Below are 21,595 nucleotides of genomic sequence, written 5' to 3' on the forward strand. Positions count from 1 at the left end.
GGCTCCTTTTCTCCATGTCCTTGGCTCATAAATGTCCTCCGGATAAAAATGTCTGTCCTGACCTCCTCTGACACATCCTACAAGGTCAAATCTCACCATCGTGGGGGCTCTCCTGACCTCTTGCCCGTATCACGTCTGGCTGGGTTCAGAGCCCGGCACATCACTGCTGGCGGAGTGGAAGTTTACTCTTGTTCCTCTGGGTCGCCTGACCCTTCCAGCTACACCCTAGGCTCAATGAGGTCATAGTTCATTTGGTGTGTGTCTGTACCTTCCTGGGTACAGGGCAAGGCATGTCGTAGGTGCCCTTTTGTTGCTTGGGGGAGAGGTGACATAGGAAGAGGAGGAGATAGGTTTGGCTGAGCTGGAATAATGGGCCCTTCTCGCCCAGAGAGAGAGGGTAGAGGGAGGACAGCTCCTGCAGGAGAGGTCAGGTTCCTTTTCTCTGCCCTTCACAGGAAATCAGCAACAATTTCCTGGGGGAAATATTCCACCCAGGGGTCAGGCTCACTGACAAGGGTCCTTGTTCAAAGAAACGCTTTCTTCAAGGACAGTATGTTGCCACTGATACGGGCTGTCCGGGGCAGGTCCCGCCCCCTTTTCTGCTTTCTGTCTTACTGGCAAATGCATACTAAAACTCAGCTGCTCGTAGTACTCAGCATAGTACATCAGTTGAAAAGGTGGAGAAGAAAGTTTCTAATCCAAAGGAGAAGAAAACCAAGTTTCTGTCACTGGAATTCTAAAAATAGGGCAGCGTGGATGGGGAAAAAAGTAAATGGCAAAATCAGGTCTCTGTCTGGTGCCCTGGAAAGTCTCAAAGTTTTGACATTATATTCCATCCGCTGATGAATCCCAGATAGCCCTGGGCAACGTTCAAGGTGTGGGGAAAGCTTGTCATAGTTCTAGTAAAAAGGGCCAACTTGTATCAAGTACTCACTGTGGGTCAGGAGTGAGCTATACACTTGACATGTGTTGGGTTTTGCAGAAAGGGAGTTGAGACCCTAAGTGCACACAACTTTTGAGAGCCAGAATTAGGATTTGAACCCAGGTCTTCATCACTCTAAAGTCCACGTGCATCCCAGGCACCATCCTGGGCCTTGGAAACCACACCATGGCACTTAAGTGTACAGTGAGGGAAAGCTGGCCTGCAACTGCTGTGTGAGCCGTTCCCTAGTGCCCCACTCCAACTGAAGTCTCCCACACAGACTCCGAGGAAACTTCCCTGCCTCTGGGAAGAGTGGGACTGGGGCTGCACTGTCAGGGCTGCAGCTCAGCCCTGAGACAAGGAGGTGAAACTCCCAGCTGCCAGAGCTGGGCTGTCACCAGATGTGAGGAGGCTCCCTGGTGGCCCAGAATCATCGCCCTGGGATCCTGTTGGCATCCTGCAGCTCCTGCCTCAAAGCAGAGGGCAGAGTAGGTGCAGTGGTGGTAGCCTTGCCTCTCCTTCTGTAGGTCAAATCCCCAGTTGGCACAGCAGCCTCCCGGGACCCTAGCCACTCACCATGTTGTTCCAGAGGTTCAAGGCGAGTGTGGTGGGATCCTGAAGTGGCCGTTGCCTCTGAAAAAGAACCAGATAAGAACCTTGTGCGCCCCCAACGATGGGGTGCACCTGCCATGCCCTTTGAGGCTCTCCCTGGCATGGGGTGGTCCTGATCTGTCCAGGCTCTTTCTCTCAGCCCCTTTCCACATCAATAATGGCGGGCACTTAGAGGACTGCTGTCTGGAATCAGGGCTCAGAGGTGAGGGATTGCAGGAGCAGGTCAACCTCTGGCTGCTTGTCATTATCAGGCGGTTCTCCATAACGGAATTAAATAGCAGAAGGAGCGGTGACAGGAAAGTGTCACATGTGGTCTGAACAGGAGCAGGGGATGGGAGCTGATATTCCTCTCCCTCCTTTTAAACCACTATTTAAACATCGTTTAAGTCCTGGAGGGGGCACAGTGACTCCAATAGGCAGAAGCCTAGAGGGAGGGACTGTCCCAGACACACAGCGAAGCCTCAGCCGTGTCAGAGAGACCCTGCTGAGCATGCGTTGACACACCACCATGGTACTCCACTGGGGCCAGGGGCATCTGCCCAGTGACCTTGGGGTGGGGGAAGTGACACAAACTACCCTCCCTGCAGAGGGAGGAGGGTGATGTGGTGCCCTGGAAATTCTTACCCTGAAAAGTCACAATAGCTAAGAGGTCCTGAGGGTTTCCCAAGCACCGGGCCCTGCTCTAAGTTCCTCACACACATTTCCTCATGCGATCCTGACAACCACCCTAGAGGGAGGGAATGTTAATAGTGGCACTGATTTCACAGATGAGGAATCAAGCTACAGAGTTCCAACACCTTGCCCAAGGTCACACAGCTGGCCCATTTCAGAGCCAGGAGCCGTCTGGCTCGTATCCATGCTCTTTACCTCGGTGCCGCTCTGCCTTGTGGAGCTCTCCAAGCCCGTGGGAAAATCATGAAAAAAGTCTAACAGAATAGCAGCACCCCCCCTCCCCCAGACTATAATCCTGGGCTCGGTGAAGCCCAACTGGGCGGGAGGGGGAGCGTGTGTGGGCCAGGCTCTCACGGCCACCCTCACTCACCGAGAGTGTCTCGTAGAAGAAGGGCTGGAAAACCACTGCGAAGGACTCCTGCTCATTGTACTTGCTGGAGGCCAGGAGACGGTCCCAGCTTTCCTGAAGAAGGGAGCAGAGATGTGTACTGAGGAGCATGCGCAAGCCACAGCCGGCCCCATGGTCCGACCAGGGAGTTCTCAGCAGCCCCGCGGTCACAGTCACCATCACGCGCTGTTCTGAATTGAAGGCTATTAGGAAGCTCCCTCTTGTCTCACCCTTCAGGCCCTTTGATGAACTAAATCGGGTTTTCATTTTCCTCCGAAGCCCCAGCTTCAGGTAATACCAGAGATAGATAGACCTGAAATATATTCTCTGGGAGCTCAAGGCTACACCAGCCCGGCACACGGGTAGGGCCCCCGTGCTCTGTCCAAGGGCCACGTTCTGTAGAGGGATGCGCCATTTACCATTCAGAACATGTTATTTCTGGAGTGAGAGAAGTGCCACACAGCTTATATATAACTTTCTTCTTAAACAAAAATCATGTGAACACATGCCAACAGTGAGCCATGTGCTGATAGGGACGGTGGCCTCCACTGAGCCATCCTCACTCTCCTGGGGTCTGTTCTCTAAACTAGAAAGCACATCTTTGGGAACCCTGGATTGCCCTTGGGCTGTAGTCTGGGGTAAAAGCCCAGTCTGGGCAAAACCAGCTCACCAGCCACAGATGCAGTGGTGTAAGCAGTGATGAGAAGCAGAACCGTTTCTGAAGGAATCTGCAAAGTCCTTTACTACCTTTTCCCTGTCCCCTCGGCCCCCCACCCCACCCCAATCTGCCAGTACTGTCATCCCCACTTTACAGACAGGAATACAGGGTCATCACGGGGAGTGAACTGAGAGTAGCTGTCTCTGGACCTGAACTCAGTTGGAGAAGTCCTACTATAGCAAATTCGCACCCTAATAGTCCCTACCGCCCCGCCCTCTTCCATGACACCCCGGCCCTAGGAGCCACCTGCCAGTTTCCCAGAATGGGCTCACCTGATAGAACCACTGTGACACAACCTTGGACAGCTTCGAGGTGTCCCCTGAGCAGTGGCAGGGCTTTGCTGCAGAGCTGCAGGTTAAAACAAGCAGGAAATGTGAGCGGAGGCCATTCAGGCTGCCCATGGGAAAACAAGGGAGCCAGAGGGACCTGGGCGTTGCCCAGGGAGTGGGGAAGGAGAATTTGGAAGTCTTAGAGGGTGCAAAAGGAAGGAAGCACATGTTGAAGAAAATAAAGGGTAGAGTGGAAAGGTACGCTGTGATCTGGTTCCCAACTGTCCCTTCCTCGGGGTGGGGAAGGGATATGGAGTCAGGCGCCCTCTCACCACCTCATGATACACCGCCTCCCTCATTGCTTCCACACCAGAAACCCACTTCCAGTTCTTCCTCCCCCGACTCTGTGTGTCCTTTCTCTTCAAAACCCTCCTTTCCATTGCCACCACTTTCAGCAGTTTCTACCCTGACTTTTATTCACGTGAACTTCTTTTCTGGGTGCAAACCCAGAAATCTTAGGACTTGGGTTAAAGGAGTTTAAATTCTATGACAAATATCAGAAATATACGAGAATCGTGTCCTGTGAAGGTAAAATACATTTAGGCTAAATTTTGTTCTTTCCAATTTCTAGAAGTTATCACTTCTTGGCTTGTGGATGCTTTGCCAAACCTGTTTTTTAAAATCTCAAATCACTGTGGTGGGGGCCGGTCACTGGCACTACATCAGCCAGACTGAATAGTTCATCCTTTGACTCAGTCCCCCAAACAATACGTGGTGGACTTCACCCACTAGCTGCGTGATCTCGTGCGCTTCGCACACATCGCTTACTCTCTCTCAGCTTCTATCCTTTGAATTTCCCTCATAGGATTAACGCACGTGAAGTGCCCCATGCAGTATCTGGTACCTGGCAGCCATTCAACCTATGCTGGTCCCATTCCACTCCCCTTTTTACCTGAGCTGGGTCCCCTGATGCCAGCGAGACACCCCTACAGCCTCAGAGAGATCCACCAGGTTCACAAACGCTTTGGGGACCTAAGAGAAGACAAGAGAGAAAAATGAACATTTGCAAAGTCACCATCACTGGCCAGGGAACCCCGGGTTTAGCCCTTTTGGGGTCTGGCTGAGCATGATGGAGCCTCTTTGACAGGTATTTCGTTGGGGTTTTTCCAAAGCTGCCAGCCTGCTGGTTGTGCAGAAATGTGTCATTCACCATCCCTCATGATGGGCAGGGCACCTCCCACCACGTGTCAACAGAGGAGCAGGACCATGGTGATGCCAGGACTCAAGGCCCCCTCCAACAGAAACACTGCCTCCCCCGGGAGCTAAGGGGTGGGTGCGAGCCACAGAGTTCCCCTTGGAGTCTCAGAACTTGCAGTTCACTGTGGTCACTCGAGAAAGGGAAGCCCTGAAGGTTCTCAAGGCCTATCCAGGCTATCACTGCCCAGACGCAGTCACAGAAAGGCCTCCAGAGAGAGTGGAGTCACCAAGTCCCCCAGGAAGAACTGTGCTCTATTCCTTCTTCCTCCCCCAGAAGTCTGTGTCCGAAACACCTTTTGTAAGAATGAAGGGCTCCCTAGCTGACCTGGGTTTTCATTAAAAGGGTAAAAGACTGGCTCCTCCAGATCCTTTCCCTAGGGCCTTGATCTCTCTCATGGCAGGTCTGGCACCTCTCCATTTTTCTCACCCTAGTGGAGGCCATTTGAGAGTAACCAGAACCTGCCCTGCCAGCCCTCGGAAGGGCAGCTTTCTCTTGGCTACAGAAGGCATCCATAAGAAAGCTCTGGGTGCGTGGTCCCACAGAGCTGGGGAAGCTGCAAGCCTTACCTCGTGGAGCAGGTAGTCCAGTGTCCTAGTCAGCTTGTCCATGCTAGCCTTCATGTGTCTTTGCTGTGAGAGGAGAAATGTGCTGAGTGTAGGTTGGGACAGGCAACATGGGGGTCGCACAGGCCTGGCTTCTCTTCTCCCCAACTTCCGCCCTCAACAGTGCCAAAGGCCCTAACTAGCCCCAGTTTCTCGCAAACGAGGGGAGAGTTCCCAAAGCTTCTTAGGATTTTTGTCCATTATCTGACTTCCCCAACCCATCATTCACCAGGAAAATAACCAACCTCCACCAAATGAGAAGCTCCGTATTAGGGAAGGGCAAACTCAAGGTCAAGACAATTCTAAAAATCACATCAAGGGATGGGAGAGAGGACTTCCTCCCAGAAACTAACACTTTTATCTGAAGAAAATCAGGTTAAAGGGGGAACATGATTACACTTGGATTTAAGGACCCAGATGGACCTCAAAACTTCTACGTGGCACTCTTTTCCTAGACCTCCCCTGCCACATTTTCCCTGAGTAAGAAAAGGCCTCCTGCACGGAATATTTCAAGATATCCCCTACCCACCCAATTCTTTGCAAGTAATGAAAATAAGTAAATAAGAGCACCTTAAAAACAGATGCTGGTAAAAAAGAAAAACGAAAAAAAAAAAAAAAAACAGACACTGGTTAACCTTTTCAGGGTAAATAAACAAAACAAACAAACAAAAAACAGCCAACAGAAATAAATTTCATAACAAGACGCTGCCTGTAAACTGGCTATCCCCTGAGGTGACTTGGCTCAGACAGAAAGACAAGGAAGGCCCAGGAGCTGTTCTGTTTCCTGGGGGGACATAGGCAGTGACTCTGGAGACAGCTGACTGTCCCTCGGGCTGGGACCGCCTGTAGGGCAGTCTCCCCACTCCCAACTCCGTGCTTTGGTGCCAGGTTGTCCTCTGGAAGCTAGTTCTGCTCACTCTGTGGCCACAGCCAGCAATGAAGACTCTTGCCTCATCTTCTTCAGTCTAAGTGAGTCTCTCCCAGAGCACGGCATTAAACAACTCACTCGTCCTTCTGAAGAGCTTTGGGAACTCTGTCTCGAAAGGTCCTCGCTGCCCATCTATACCACATCCAGGGGATCCCTCTTCCCCAGGGACACTGGGGATCCCTGCATGGTTTCCCCCCGACTGCAAACCCTGCTTTAGAAACCTCTTCGTTAAGGTGCTTGTTCAGGACTGCAGAATGAAGTCCTGAAGTCCTGCAGACGGGGCCCACCCAGTCACTCCAGGTACTGAATGGTTGTCACTTGGCTACCAACTGACTGTCCCTGTTTCTTAGTGGAAGACATTGCACTCCTATAAAATGTCCCTCGTCTCTAAGGTCACACATAATAAACTCCCCCTTGAACCCAAAGTCAGGAAAAAGCTTATTTTTCCCAATGAACTTGCATGTTTCCATTTATATCTTTTGCCCCCAGAATCAGAAGGACACTCTATTATCAACCTTGTGCCTGAGACAAGACTTAGCTTTTTCTAATAAATTATTTCCTTGGGATTCATTCTAAGGGGTAGGAGTATTCAGTCAAAAGATCACACCCTTTTAGGTTTCTTGAATCATCCTGCCAGTGTACCCTCGAAAATGTGGGTACCTGCTTCTAAAGGCATTTACAACAAATAAATGTGTATATTTTCTTGCACTGTCATTGGCTTTGAGTTTTCTTCCTTCATTGTTTTCCCCTCTTCTCTTAACTGATTTTTTATCTTAACTTGTTAACGAAACTAGCCATTAACTGGAGAGCAGTAAATAGAGTGCAGACCCTAAACGCATGCCCACGCCACTGCAATAAGCCAGGTTACCAGTTACCTCTGAAACACCTGCCTTTGAATAGCTGGACCCACCATAGCAGCCCCGAAGAAGCGTTGTCACTGCCTAGTGGATGGCTCCTGTTCTTCCTCTCTTAGGACTTTGGTCTTAAGAAACCCCTAAAGAATAAATGTGGACATGGGCTCTTGTCTATTTCCTATAAAAGGAGCGCAAAGGCCTCTTAGGGAAGAAAAATTCCAGGTCCTACGAAGGGCAGACGGGAGTGTATCATTTCTTCTTAAAAGGAAAACACCTTTTTTTCATATGAACGACTTCAGGAAACTTTACCTGTGACACAGGTAAGGGAGGGCTGCTCTGAGAAGTCATCTAGAAGCCTGGAGCCCCCCTCTCAGCCTTGCCCTTGTGCTCAGAGGCACCTTGGGACTCGTAGAACAAGGCCTGAGGGAGAGACGGTGCCTGGGATGTGCTTTAGGGATGCAAAAATGCTGTGTAAGGGCTTCTCTGATGGGGTGTGAGCCAAGCCACTGGGTGAGCTTGAAGAGGGACCTGTAGCCAGGGGCACCCACAGGAATACCAGGAGGTGAGTGATGGGTCTGGGCAGCAGACATGGGACAGGTGGCGTGAAGAGAGGAGCTGGCAGGCCCAGGCCAAAGGGCTGAGAGCCAGACGTAGGAGCCACAAAGTCCTTTGGGAGAAATAGAAGTGGAGGTGGGATTTATTCTAGGCTCCAAAGCCTTGGTAGCCTTTGTGCAAAAGGAAAATCAAGACGAAAGACAAAATGCAATAAAGAGGGAACTTGAGTTGATGCCAATAAGCATTGGTACAATGAGCTAAATTTATGGAGATCAAGTCACTGGTGTGTAGCCATTTAGAAACTAGGAGTAAGGCATGATAACTTTTGTTACGTGTTTACAACCAGTTAAAAGTATGAGGTGCTAAGTGTGAATAAACTCAATCCATATGTGTATAGCAACATGACTAGATCTTGAGGGAATTTCACATATTGACAAAAATTAATAAGTTTGCTAACAAATATCAGAAAGGTGATAGGGAATGGGTGCTCTCACACACTGGTGAGATATGTGATATTGTGATTTATAATAAATATTTATTTGGTCTCCATCCCCTTTTCTGGCACAGCTCCTAAAACCACAGAAATTTCCTGATGAGAGGTGTCTTTTTTACGTTAATGATGTGAATTTTGGACCTCACCTAAGGATGGGGACTGGTTGCCAGGAGAACCAACCATGTGATTAGAAGGTGGGACCTTTCAGTCCCACCCCTCTGACCTCTGGGGAAGGCGAGAGAGTCTGGAGGTTGAATCCATTGCCAATGGCCAATGATTTTATCCATCATGCTTATGTAATGAAGCCTTCGTAAAAACCAAAAAGGATGGATTCAGAGAGTTTCCCCAATTGGTAAACACATGGAGGTGCTGGGGAAGTGGTGCCTGGAGAAGGCATGGCAGCTCTGCACCCTTCTACCCGTTCCCCATACCTTGCCCTATGCATCTCTTCCATCTGGCTGTGCCTGAGTTATATCCTTCTGTAATAAACTGATAATCTAGTAAGTAAAATGTTTCTCTGAGTTCTGTGAGCTGCTCTAGAAAATTAACCGAACCCAAGGAGGGGGTTATTGGAAGCTTCAAACTATAACCAGTTGGTCAGAAGCTTAGGTGACAATCTGAAATTTGTACTGGTGTCTGAAGAGTGAGTGAGTGTGAGTGAGTGTGAGTGTGTGTGTGTGTGTGTGTGTGTGTGTGTGTGTGTGTAGTGGGAGGGAGGTCTTGTAGGAGTCCTTCATCTGTGGGATCTGAACTATCTCCAGGTAGACAGTGTCAGAATCGAGTTGAATTGTAGGACACCCAGCTGGTGTCTGACAATTGCTTGCTGGTGTGGAAAACACCCCGCACATTGGAATTGGTCCCAGAATATTAGAATATAAATGGGTTCAGCTACATTGGAGGGCAGTTAGATAGTCACTACCCATTAAAACTTAAAGTATGTGCATCAAATGAGCAATAATTCTATGTTTAAGAATCTACGCTAGGCACTTTTCTTCAGATTATTTTGAACACGACCCACAGTGTTAGATGTTTCACATCATAACCCAGGATACATATCTATCTAGAAATGACGCAAAAATAATCATGAACCTACACTTACCTTGCCATATGCAATGAATACTGATATGTTATAGTTTATTCTATTTCTATATTTATAATTTTGGTTGCAATCTTTGAAACTGATTTTTGACTCATAATATACTTCAATCTACAATCTGAAAATCACCGTATTTAGAAAAGCACATATGTTGAAGTAAATAAACAAGGTTATTTATAATAGTAGAAAACTAGAAACACCTAAATGACCATCAATAGGGAAATGATGAAATAAAATGTAGTAAATTTACGCAATAGAACACTATTTAGCAAATAAATTCAATCCATACATACTAACGTGACTAAATCTCAAAAATACTTGGTTACTGAAAAACTCAATAGTGCATATGATGTAGTACTATTCATAGTAAATCTTTCTCATTCTCACACACATGAAAAATAATATTAGGATTCATAGATATGTATAAGGCTTGGAAATGAAAAGGGAGAGGATTGAAGGTGGCAGCCAAAGGGTATTTTAGCTTTAACTATGTTTTAGTTTCTTAAAAGGAGAAAACATTTGTGCATTGCATATGTCACTAAAAACTAATAAAAGTAGACAATGAATAAATGGATACATGCACACAGGAATGCATCATGTGATCAAGAGTGCTTGAAAGTATTAATACAGGAAAGAATGCAAGAATTCACATAGAAATGCTTGAATGCAAAAAAATGTGGAAGAAATCATAAATAAGTGTAAACATCAATGAATGCATTCAAACAAAAAAAACTCAAACAAGAGCTATCATGAACATACTCATCATAAATACACCAGCATTGCCTGCATATAAAGAAAGAATGAAATTATACATAAATAGGCAACTTAAGGATGAATGAGTGGATACATAGAGGCATACAGCAATGCCTAAATGCTTGTTTGAGCACTTTAATGCATGAATGTGTAAAATCATGAAGAAATGTTGGTGTACATAATGACCGAAAGGTGGCAGAGAATAAACAGAGCATGTAAATTTCCCTTGGCATGGGAGAAAACAGAGGGTGCAGTAAAATGAACCTTCAAGATCTATATGCTGCAAACCCAGGAGATCTGCAGGAATATTGTTCAACGAGAGCTGGTCATGGAAGGTAGGCTTCTGTCAGCATTCTCCCAGGACCCAACATCACTAAAGGAAGCGGGGTGTAGTGATGGGCCAGGAGTCAGGCGGACCACGGGGCATTTGGAGGAGGGCCAGAGTGTATGCTATGGGAGAAGGGTAAAGGAACCTAAAGAAACTTCAACCCATGCCTGTGCCACAGCCTGGCAGAGACCTGGAAGGTGGTTGAGAGGATAGTCGGCAGGTACTTGGTCTGCCATAAGTGGCAGGGCCAGTTTCAGACTCCTGAAGAAGAGTCTGTGTGCCATTTATATCACTGTAGCCTAGGTATCTAAGCCACCCCTTACACTTTCAATTGATTCTAATCCTGACAATCTTCAACAAAGAATGAAGTCCTGGATTGTCACCGACATAAATAATAAATGAAGCCACATCTTTCCTGCCCTGTTTCCAGGAAAGCTAAAGAGCCTGGAGAATACAATCTACCTACATAAACAGTAGGCTTCCCGTTTCAACTAGAGTTCACGGTGTAGTAGAGTTCAAGAGGTGATAACAAGAGTACACATCCTGCTTTATTTCCTAAATTCAGTACTTAAACGAAATCAGAGTTAAAAGAGGAAAAATGATTTTTAATTAGGAAGCCTATTTTCTTCAGTTGCAGAATGATTGTTGACTCAACTTATCTGTAGCTCAATTTTCATTTTCCTGATATGAAGTATGCATAAGTTAAAAACGCCTGTCCCTGTATATGGTGCTTGACATGTATCTATCTATCTATCTATCTGTCTATCTATCTATGTATCTATCTGTCTATCTATCTATCTATCTATCCATCTATCTATCCATCCATCCATCCATCCATCCCCCAACAACCCACTCACCCATCCATCCACCCACCTATCTTAACTATGAAATAGGTACTATCAGGCCCAGCCTGACAGGTGTAGATCAGGCAGGTTTAGTTCATTCACTCTGTACCTGTTTTCAATCCCTCTGCCTCCCAACTTGCAGTTTACCTGTTGGGTGGGGAGACACAGGTGACACTGGTTCGCATTACTGAAGAACACATTGATGAGCTTCCAGTCATTTTGAAAGTCAAGTTGCTGAAGAAAAGGGCAACAGCATCAAAAAGAGAGAGCAGTAAGACCTTGTACCAAAAGAACTTTCTGTCCTTGTCTTTCAATTTCATACACTGACTCCCATAAAATCATATTTATGGATTTTTTTCCAAAAGAAGTATATGGTAGAAATCTAAAGTGGTATTACCACTCTAGAAGAGAAATTGGCAAAATACATCAAAAAGTATTTTTTAAGAGCATACCCTTTGATCCAACAATTCCATTTCCCAAAATGTATTTTAAGGAAATAAGAATACATGAAAGATTTAGCTACAACAACTAAGCCTTGCTCATAACCGTAAAAAACTAGAAACAACATAAATGTCTAAAATAGGGAATTGCTGTGTAAATCATGAAACACTCATAAAATGAAATGCTATGAAGCTATTAAAATTATGTTGGAAAATGTAATTATTGTCATGGGAAATATCATATTGAGAAAAGCAGGCTATAAAAACTATCTACATCTAATAACATCCTTGTTTTATAAAATATACATATGTGCTTGGAAAAGCTGGAGAAGGGGATGTACACCGAGTTGTCAGTAGTAGTCATCTCTGGATAAGATTCTTTGTGTTTACCTATATTTTCTGATTTTTCTGTAATAAACATGTGTCGCTTGTGGAACCAAAAATCAACTTGTGTTTTGTTCTTTGAGAGGTAGCGTGATGGAGTTGAGGGGCACTGGACTGTGAATCAGACACTTTAGTGTTTAGCTCTAACCAGCTGTGTGAACGTGGACAGGTCACATGACTTCTGGACTTCAGTTTCCTCATCTGTAAAATTACGGAGTTGGATTCAAGATCTCCCAGCTTTTCCAGAATGTTATGATTACTCCAGAAATTCTCAACTTCTCTTGTTAGGGGGAAACCAACTCTTTGGTTTATAGTTCCTGTATTTGTCCCTGTCCCTATATAAGCTGGTTTTAATGCCTAAGCTCTTTAATGAATGCATGGCTGGTTGAGACAGCAGCTGGCCTTGGTTCCAGCGGTCCAGGCTCAGCTCTTGGCTAGAGCCAGCTTGGCAGCAGGGCTTGCCCTGATTTGATACTTGCCCATAAGGAGAGCACAAAGATTGGAGAATCCTTATTACAAACTCATGAGTTACCAAGTAAAAAGTGTGTGAACTGCTAGAAGAGTGGGTACTAGGGCCCCGGCATGTATGTTACAGAAGACTCCAACTCAGAACTAAAATGAATATGGTCGTTCAATCTCCACCTCAACGGCAATGACAACTGCAGGCTTTCATTGAGCATTGCCTCTGTGCCAGGGACGCCCAACACCTCATGGAATCCTCCCTAAGTCCTGTGCTGCAGCCTCTTTTATTATGCCCGGTTCATAAATGGGAAAACCAAGGCTTAGAGAGGTTCAGAGCCTTACCTAATATCGCACAGCTAATAGGTGGAGAATTCAAGGTTCCCACTCAAACCAGTCTCCCTCTGGAACCCAAGCTCTCAACCACCTCCTTACGGGAGGGGTCACTGAGTCTATCTGCTGACTTTTGGGAGGACCACCCAGAACACCACTGTGCACAGAACGGCCCGGTGTTTTAATGGCCTCCAGTCACCATAGGAGGCATTTTTGGAGCACCCAGGCCGGCCTGGTTACCGAGTTCAGGGCGCAATGGCTGCGGGGCCACGGCTGGTGTGTTTGGTCGGATTGCCTCGCAGCAGACACGGGCAGCCCCAACCAGAGTCAGACGGATTCTTACCTGGTTCTCCTTCATGCTTCTCACCAGTTCTTTTGCCTGAATCCACAAGTCTCTGCACAGAGGGAGGAGAGCAGAGAGAAAAACAGTTTATTGGACAAAATATAACTTTGCCCAGGGCTGGAAGCTCGCCCCGTGCCCCAGCCCAGATGCCAGCCTCGGAGCCCAAGACTACACTCCACCATCCCTGCCTCCTAGAGGGCAGATGTCGACCTGATTTTTAAAATTAGGCCCGTCAGGCAGACTGAAATCAGCTCAGGAGATGCATTTTGGTTTTGACTTAATGCAGACCTCTATTTTTAAACCGCTTTGACTATGCCACCCCCCTGACCCCTTGCCCGATTCCTCTTGCCCAGATGCCCGAGACTGACAGGAATACACAACCCTGGAGAGAACCCGAAAAGGGACTTACTTAGCACTGTTGTGGGATAGTACACTCTTCCCAGGGCTGCACACGGGCCTCAGAACAGAGGGGTTGAAGTGTCTGATGACTTCTGAAAGGACTAAAGAGAGAGCAGGTTTGAGGCTGGGGCTCTGCCAGCTGGAGGTCACCTGTACAGACTGGGGTGAGGTGCCAAGGTTGCTGCCCCTATTCCAAAGCAGGACCTCCATACCGCGCCTCAGGCTGTGAGGTCAGCCTTACAGCAGGTCCTGGAAATTAGCAGACTAAAAAGTAACAGCTGTCAGGTGCTAGGTCAGGTCCAGCGCTAAGCGTCTTACATATATGAAGGGGAAACTGAGCTTGAGAAGAGCTAGGCCACCTACCCAAGGTGTCGAGGCTAACTGAAGTGCTGGGATTTGAACCAGAGCTCTCAGACGCTTCTCACTGTTGTGCACTATCAACCCACCAGGGAAAGCGCGCTGGGACCAAGACCCAGGCAGGCTGCCTTCCCAGTCCCTCTCCCTCCTCCTGAGAGTGACAGCAGGGTGGGAAATCTCCAGGGAACACACAGAGAACATGTCCCAGAGCTGACAGCCTGAGGACCGCTAAAAATAGTGCTGTCAAGAGCAGTGGCGTCTTGCTCCTGAGAGAGGAGAGGGCAGAGTGGGGAAAGTGTCAGGGGAAGGAGATGCCTCCACCCCCTTGCCAGTCCCCCTTGCTTTCTTCCCCCATCCAGAAGTGCCTGGGGCTTCGTGGGAGCAGAATCCAGATGGCAGCTTTAAAGGGGCTCCCTTTAAAGGGAGCTGACACTGTGCAGACAGCAGACAGAGAAGGGGTGGTGGGGCAGGGAGAGCTGGGCTGGAAGTCAGGAGACTGGTCACTCACTCAGCTTCGCCAGCATGGGCAGCCACCCAAGTTGTGTGGAACTCGATCTTGTCCCAAACTCATGAGCTTCCTTTTCTAAGCTCTGACCAGTTTGCAGAAGGAACCCATTCCCACATGTGATGAGAAAATGGAAAGCTCTGAGGCCAGTGGAAGACGGACAATGTGTGTGCATACCTGTGCATGACTGTGTGTGTGAGTGTGTGTGAGTGTGTGGGAGAAGACTTTCCCTCCCTCACCTCAGGAGAGTTTAGTCTGTGAAGGTGAATGACTAAACATGAAGATCTGGTGCTAGGTCTTTGAAAGAAGTGCTTTCTACTTAAAGGTGTTATTGTATTGCTTCTTCGTGGTCAAATAGGACCTTGGATCTTTTCACATAAATCTGCTTGTCATTTTGTTTTACATCTGCTCTGTACTCTCTGCCTCTCTCTGAGTGGTCAGAGGAGTCAGAACAAAGGGCCTAGGCTGTGGGGTAGGACCACCTGCATTCACAGGGACTCTGCCATGTAGTGATCACGTAACCTTGAGCACGTCCCCACCCCACAGCCTAACCCCCTGCCCGGACTCAGTTTCCCCTCTGAACACTGCTGTGGTAGGCGAAGGCATGGCTAGATTTGAAGAGCTCTAGGATTCTGGCATTGAAGGACAGGTAGGCTGAGCTCAGGCGGACCCCCTCGGACACTGCTGGGCCTGTGTGTTCCCGGAGCACTTTCTCCTTGGAAGACCAGGTGCTTCTCTGCTGGCTGGGCCACTCAGCTGAGCTTCCAAGACCCACCCTCCACTCCTCCCCCCCTGCACCCCCAGTTGGTAGGCTGGGTTCACTGCAGCTACGGTGAGCCCTGCTTCTGGGGACATTCAGGTGCCAGATCAGCCCTCACTGCCCAGTCGTCTGCTGCACCTCTGGCCAGGTGGGACTCCTGCTCACTCTCTGCTTATGCAGGGGCAGTCAGGACTTGTTACCAGGTGGGTGAAGGACACAAAAAGGAGACAAATTGAAAAGCCAGGCCAAGCAGCTGTATTTGTGGTTTCGGGGTCTAAACTACATCCCATCTTCCCAGACACCACAAATACAGCGCTTCATTTCTTTCTTCCTACCATTTAAAAGTAAACAGGGCCAAACCTAGGCAGAGCTGCGACAGTCACTAACTCAGCAGGGGCCTCCTCTTTCAGAACTCTTTGACCCCTTGCAAGGGGACCCTCTTGCCAATTTGGCCACCGCCTGTCAATCAGATCCTGGAGGGCTGGACACCAGGCCTCAACCTCCTCTGCTAGACGGGGAAGGCTGAAGGTGGGGCCGGTGTCTTCTTCATCCCTGTCCTTTGCAGGGAGCCAAATAATTCCCAGGTCCTTGGTGAAACTCACTGGCTGAATCGACAGGGCACTAGCCTCCTCGGTCATTACTCTGGCACAAGTGTCAGCTCAGCCAAGCATGTGCATTGTGGTCTAAGCCTTCTCTCTCTAACTGTGAACAGTGGCTTCCTGACCTGTGAGCACCAAGCAGGGGCAATTCTAGTGTCCCACTAGGCTAATTCAGCTGGCATTAAGGGACTCAGGGTTTCAGGATGACTGAATGGAGTCATAAGGGACATCTGATGTTAAATGAAAAAAATCCAAAATAAAACAGGCTACAGAGAGCATATTCATAAGCACATTCATACGTAAAAAGGCCATAAATGTTAACAAGGATTATCTCTAGATAATGAGATATAGTTGATTTTCATTTTCTCCATTTCATTTTTCTGAAACCAACTGAAATATTTATTTTAAAAACGAAGGAGTTATTACAAAATGAAATAGGCTGAAAATTAGACTGGGGTTCTTCTCCATGGTTGGGGGTAAGCAATGAATAGAGGGCAGTTTTCCTGGATGAAGTGCTACAAGTCTGGTCCTGGGGTCCCGGGGGAGAAGGAGCCTCCGGACTCTGGCCCAGCTACCCCCGACCCCCATCCCATGGCCTCTAACCTAACCCAATGCCTCCTAGCTTCTCTTTGCTCAGAGACCCTCAAACATGTTTCTCACACCCTCTCCTTTCAGGGTGTGTGAGTTTTCATGCCCAGGTTTCCAATCTGTCATCTCAGAATGCCTCCTCCTTTCTCCTCATGCTCCATGATGAAGTGGCCAATAGAGTACATTCTCTTCATTAACTGAAATGCTGTCATGTTGGGAGGGATGGGGACAATCTGGAATCTGGCCACGAATACACAGAACTCACCTGCCACCATTCCCATGCATGTCTGCTGTGACCTTTCTCCATTCCTGCAAGTAGAAGCAAACATGTAAGCGTCAGACTGCATTTGTCTCCTGCCAACAACCCTTCCCCCTGGGCTGCTGTGGCCTGTTTCATGACAAGCTTCAGCTCAGCCTGTCTCCGGTTCTGGGGTTATCTTTGCTGGAGTCAGAGACACAGCTCAGAAAGCAATGGATTTGCCCAAACAGGGTGTACATCTCCATCTGGATCCTTCTCCCCATGTCTTCAGTCTGGCCCAAAGCTGGAAGGGGCTGCAGATCCCTGTGTAGAATGAGACTGATCCTGGTACACCCTGCGTGCTGACCCTGAGCAGAGCAAGGAGCCTGGTGGTGAGAAGCAAGAATCCTGCATTCGGCCTTTCCTGCTTTTCCCCTTATTCACCCAGGGGAGCCAGGGGGATTCACAGGCACAGGGAATGTTGGACAGGAAGGCAAGAGGCTGGGTTCTCTCCCTGCTCTGCCACATGCTCTTAAGAGAGCCTGGAACAAGGCCTTGCCTCCCTGGCCCTCAGGTTTCCCCATCCTTGAATCACGGAGGTGTGAGCACGTCATCACCGAGGCTCCTCTCAACTCTACTGCTCTGTGATTCCAAGATAGTTACCATTGGTGCTTCTCCACTTTGGCTGTCCCTGAGTCTGGAAACTGGAAAAGAAAAGAGGTGTCAATAACGCAGCTAGGGAAGGTGGCAGAGCCTATGAGACCTGAGCTGTCTATCAAACAGCCCCGCCCACTGATAAAAGGGAACCCACGGATCCAGAGAAAGGTCAAATCTGCCAGGGAACCTCATGCTTCCTCTGCAGCATGTCGGCCAGAACTCAGAGCAATAGAAGGTGTGAATGTTTCCCTCAGAACAGAACACAGGGGCAGGCGAGCTTAGATTTAAGTACATCATAAAACCCCAATTAACATTCTATGTAGAAGCAAAAGAGATGGTTTCTTTGTGACCGTCCATAATCTAAATTTATTTTGTTTATTGTCTGTCTTCCCCTGACTAGAATGTAAGTGCCATGAGGGCAGGAATTTCTGTTTGGCTCTTGACTATATTCCGTGGGCCTGGAATAAAGCCTGACATATCATAAGTACTCAGTAAATATTTGTTCAATAAATAGTTTTTGAATAAACAAAATACATTTCTGATTTTCCTCTTGATAAAATGGTAGCTGACACAGGACCCTCCCTGTTGGAGAGGTGCCCTGGTTGCAGGGCTGGAGGTGAGATCATGGTAACCCACCTGAAAATCATGTCCTTTGCAAGGTCCTGGGGATGTGTGGAACCCTACCCTGTACATAGAAAATGCTCAGTACACATTAGCTTGTTGTCAGTAGTATTATTTTCATAGATTTAAATTCCTAGAAGACAGTGTCTTCAGGTATGGTGATGACAGGTGACAGCTGTACCCACACTGCCTTTCCCAACCTGCTGCTGCTTCTCTTTAAAGAGTCTGTCTATCCTTAACCACCCAGCTGAAATGACAGCCAATCTATAAAACTGGGTCATGCCTCAGGAGCCCTCTTGGGAGGGCAGGCTGACCGTGACATATCTCTCACTGGGGATAGAGTCCTTTACCCCTCAGTAAGAAGGAGGGTGAAAGGCAAAGTGTCCAGGAAAAGGTAGCAAGTGAAATAAAAATCACACTAAAATACCAGTCAGGGATCATAAAGATGCCAGACAGGTGAAGTCGTGAGGGAAGCAGGCCAACCAAAGGGCATCTGATACACAGGCCTTCCTCAGAACAAGCTTGATGGGGCGGAGGGGTGAAGAGGGGAAGGACGGAGGAGAACGAGAGAAACAAGGCTCAAAGTGCGGGGAGGAGCTCAGTGAGAAAGGAAAAGCTGGGCAGACCCGCAAACTCCTCTGTCTCCATTTTGCCTGCTGTCAGCCATTTCCTCGCCACCCTTTATGGGCTGAATGCCTGCCCTGTGGCAGGGATTATGGCACTGGAGACACAAAGTGAAATCAGACACAGGTCTTGCCTTCAAGGAATTTGATACAGTCGATTGTAACCTCCCTGGCACAGAACAATGTCTAGGACAGTTAAACAAAAAACCAAGTCACAGATAGTATACAACAGTATGACCATACTTGGGTTACACACACAGACACACACATAGCCTCTCTCTTCCTCCCTCACCCTCCATCCCTCCCGCTTCCTCCCTTCCTAAAACACACACACACACACACACACACACATGCACGCACGCACACACGCACGCAACCATGCAGTCTGACAATTAGGTTCGTGAACTGGCCACTGTGCGCTTACACTAGCAGCACCGTACAAACCACTCGGTAGGTTTTCATAACCTTGGTGTATCAGTGTCTCACAGCTGTGTTTGTGTCGACGTGTGGCGGTGTCTTGCTGAGTGTTGTTCATTATTGTTGTTGCATGTTTTTGTGTGCTGTCACGAGACTGTCTGAGCTTGAATTATAGCAACGAACAAACATTAAATTTCTTGTTAAACTTGGCAAGAGTGGAAGCGAAATCAGGGACATGTTAGTCCAAGTGTATGGTGATAATGCCATGAAGAAAACGGCTGTGTACAAATGGATTAAATGTTTTTCTGAGAGGAGAAAACACGTCATTGATGAAGCGAGGTCAGTGTGGCCAGTAACGAGCAGAACTCACAAAGACATTGCAAAACTTCATCGCATTGTGTGTCAAAATTGTCGGCTGAGTGTGAGAAGCACAGCAGACGAAGTAGACATCGATAAACAGTTAGGAAAATCTTAACTGAAAATCTTGGCATTAGAAACGTGTGTCCAAAAATGGTCCTGAAGCTCTGGCATCACAACAATGCACCAGCTCACAGGGCACTGTCTGTGAGGGAGTTTTTAGCCAGTAAACAAATAACTGTATTGGAACACCCTCCCTACTCACCTGATCTGGCCCCCAATGACTTCTTTCTTTACCCAAAGATAAAGGAAATATTGAAAGGAAGACATTTTGATGACATTCAGGACACCAAGGGTAATACAATGACAGCTCTAATGTCCATTCCAGAAAAAGAGTTCCAAAATTGCTTTGAAGGGTGGACTAGGCATGGGCGTCAGTGCATAGCTTCCCAAGGGGAGTACTTCAAAGGTGACCATAGAGATATTCAGCAATGAGGTACGTAGCACTTTTCCTAGGATAACTTCGCAAACTTAATTGTCAGACTTCGCACGCGTGCATGTGTGTGTGTGTGTGTGTGTGTGTGTGTGTGTGTGTGTGTTGAAGCAGGGGAATAGAAGGTGTAAACGGGGTCTTCAGTTTTTTGTACTATATAGATGTGTTTTGTTTGATTTTTTCTTTTATCGAACATGTATCGTAAATGTTAGTTTGCAAATAATTTTTATGAACATTTACAAATCTGTTCTTTAAAAATCTATGAGGAAAAGGGAGTCCAGAGCAATCAAACAAGTACTAGTTATAGTCACAGGTAAGTGATTGTGCCTTGGTTACAGAAGGCTCCGGGAAAAGCATCAGCATTATGAACTTTTTCCTTTTTAAATTCACTGTCTTCCATTATTTTTCCCTGGCCTGATGTTTTATACGCCGGTTCATGATAGCGGCTCTGGGGCAGACAGAGGAAGGCAGCCTTCTAGGAGTTGGGTTTTCAGGCTGTATCCTGCAGGTTGAGGTGTCCATCAGTGTAATGATAATGATTCTGGGCTGGGAAACCGTCATGGACTGGAGCTGTATTCCAGCGCCATGGGCCTCGGGCTCACATAAGGAGAAAGGATGACTTGAGTGACAGGCGGGAGCTGTGGGTTCTGAATAATTCATAAATAAGAAGCTCTTCCAGAGCTGGGATCAAAGAGCGGAAGCCACTGATTGGTTTAACTTTAGAAACCTGACTTGGGGGTGCAGGTTTCCCTGCAGTGAATTTCCCTGCCCAAAGTGGAAGAATACGAGTCCTCCTGCGAGTGTCACACATTCTGGGCTCTGGAATGTACCCATCAGCATGCAGGGACACACGACCTCAGCCAAGGCAATGTGCTATCCGTGACATGAAACCTCTTTTCTCATTTATTCCCTTCTCCCGTTTTCTATCTCTCCCAGCAGTAAACCTCCATCCCCATCTACACTTAGTCACTCGTATGGCTTTAACACCACGGCCACAGAGAGAATTAAACGAGGATGGGTAGCTCTGCCTGCCTGATGTCACTGGGCCCATGGTCAGTTTTCTAATGTGGAGTCTCATACTTTACACACAGCTGGCACTGCACATGGGGTAGTAGGCTGGGGCCTGCAGCGCCGTGGGAGGCTGGGCCCAGGGGAAGGAGCTGAGGCTGCAGGGAGCACAGCCCTAAGCAGAGACAGGGGAGGGACATCGGGAAGGAGACTGGCAGGCGGAGGTGGGAGGAAGACACTGGAGGGGAGGGGATGTCCTGGTTCAGATGTGGAAGGTCCAGCAGAGCTCTGGGGCAGAGCGAGAACACCGGATAAGTGGTCTGTCCAGCTGAGGGTCACTGGGACTTGGGGGGGAGGGGCAGCAGGACTGTGGGCCTTTACTAAGACCAGGGCAGCGGGGATTGTGGGAAGCCAGGGCTGACTGGGGGAATCACATTAGCATTCCCTCTGCCTTCCAGCCCTCTTCTCTCCAGATGCTTGTCTTCTGTTCATCCCTCTCGCTCCATCTTTCTCTTCTTATTGCTTTCTTTCTCCTTTACCTGACCATGTTAAATATACCACTTAAACTGTATTAGCAAAGATGGATTTTTTTAAAAAAATTTACCAAGCAGATATGGACATTTTTTCCTTTATCTCATAAATAGAAAGTTTAAGAGATTACTTTAAAAATTCTCTGTGATCTTTGACTTATCAGTGGGTTTAATTTATTAATGAAAAATTC

The 21,595-nt window shown here is 47.6% G+C and overlaps 1 protein-coding gene across 1 annotated transcript in view; it reads right to left on the reverse strand.

The window, feature by feature from the left end:
- PLB1 (phospholipase B1) overlaps positions 1 to 21,595 on the reverse strand; it is a 138,815-nt gene that overhangs the window by 79,429 nt on the left and 37,791 nt on the right. The window contains 10 exon segments of the mRNA XM_033125525.1: positions 1,499 to 1,555; positions 2,577 to 2,669; positions 3,585 to 3,660; positions 4,534 to 4,613; positions 5,406 to 5,468; positions 11,441 to 11,527; positions 13,253 to 13,304; positions 13,662 to 13,752; positions 16,726 to 16,769; positions 17,362 to 17,402. Of these exon segments, the coding sequence (XP_032981416.1) occupies positions 1,499 to 1,555; positions 2,577 to 2,669; positions 3,585 to 3,660; positions 4,534 to 4,613; positions 5,406 to 5,468; positions 11,441 to 11,527; positions 13,253 to 13,304; positions 13,662 to 13,752; positions 16,726 to 16,769; positions 17,362 to 17,402 (684 nt within the window).

The sequence above is a fragment of the Rhinolophus ferrumequinum genome, chromosome 13 (assembly GCF_004115265.2).
Source record: "Rhinolophus ferrumequinum isolate MPI-CBG mRhiFer1 chromosome 13, mRhiFer1_v1.p, whole genome shotgun sequence".
NCBI classification, from domain to species: Eukaryota; Metazoa; Chordata; class Mammalia; order Chiroptera; family Rhinolophidae; genus Rhinolophus; species Rhinolophus ferrumequinum.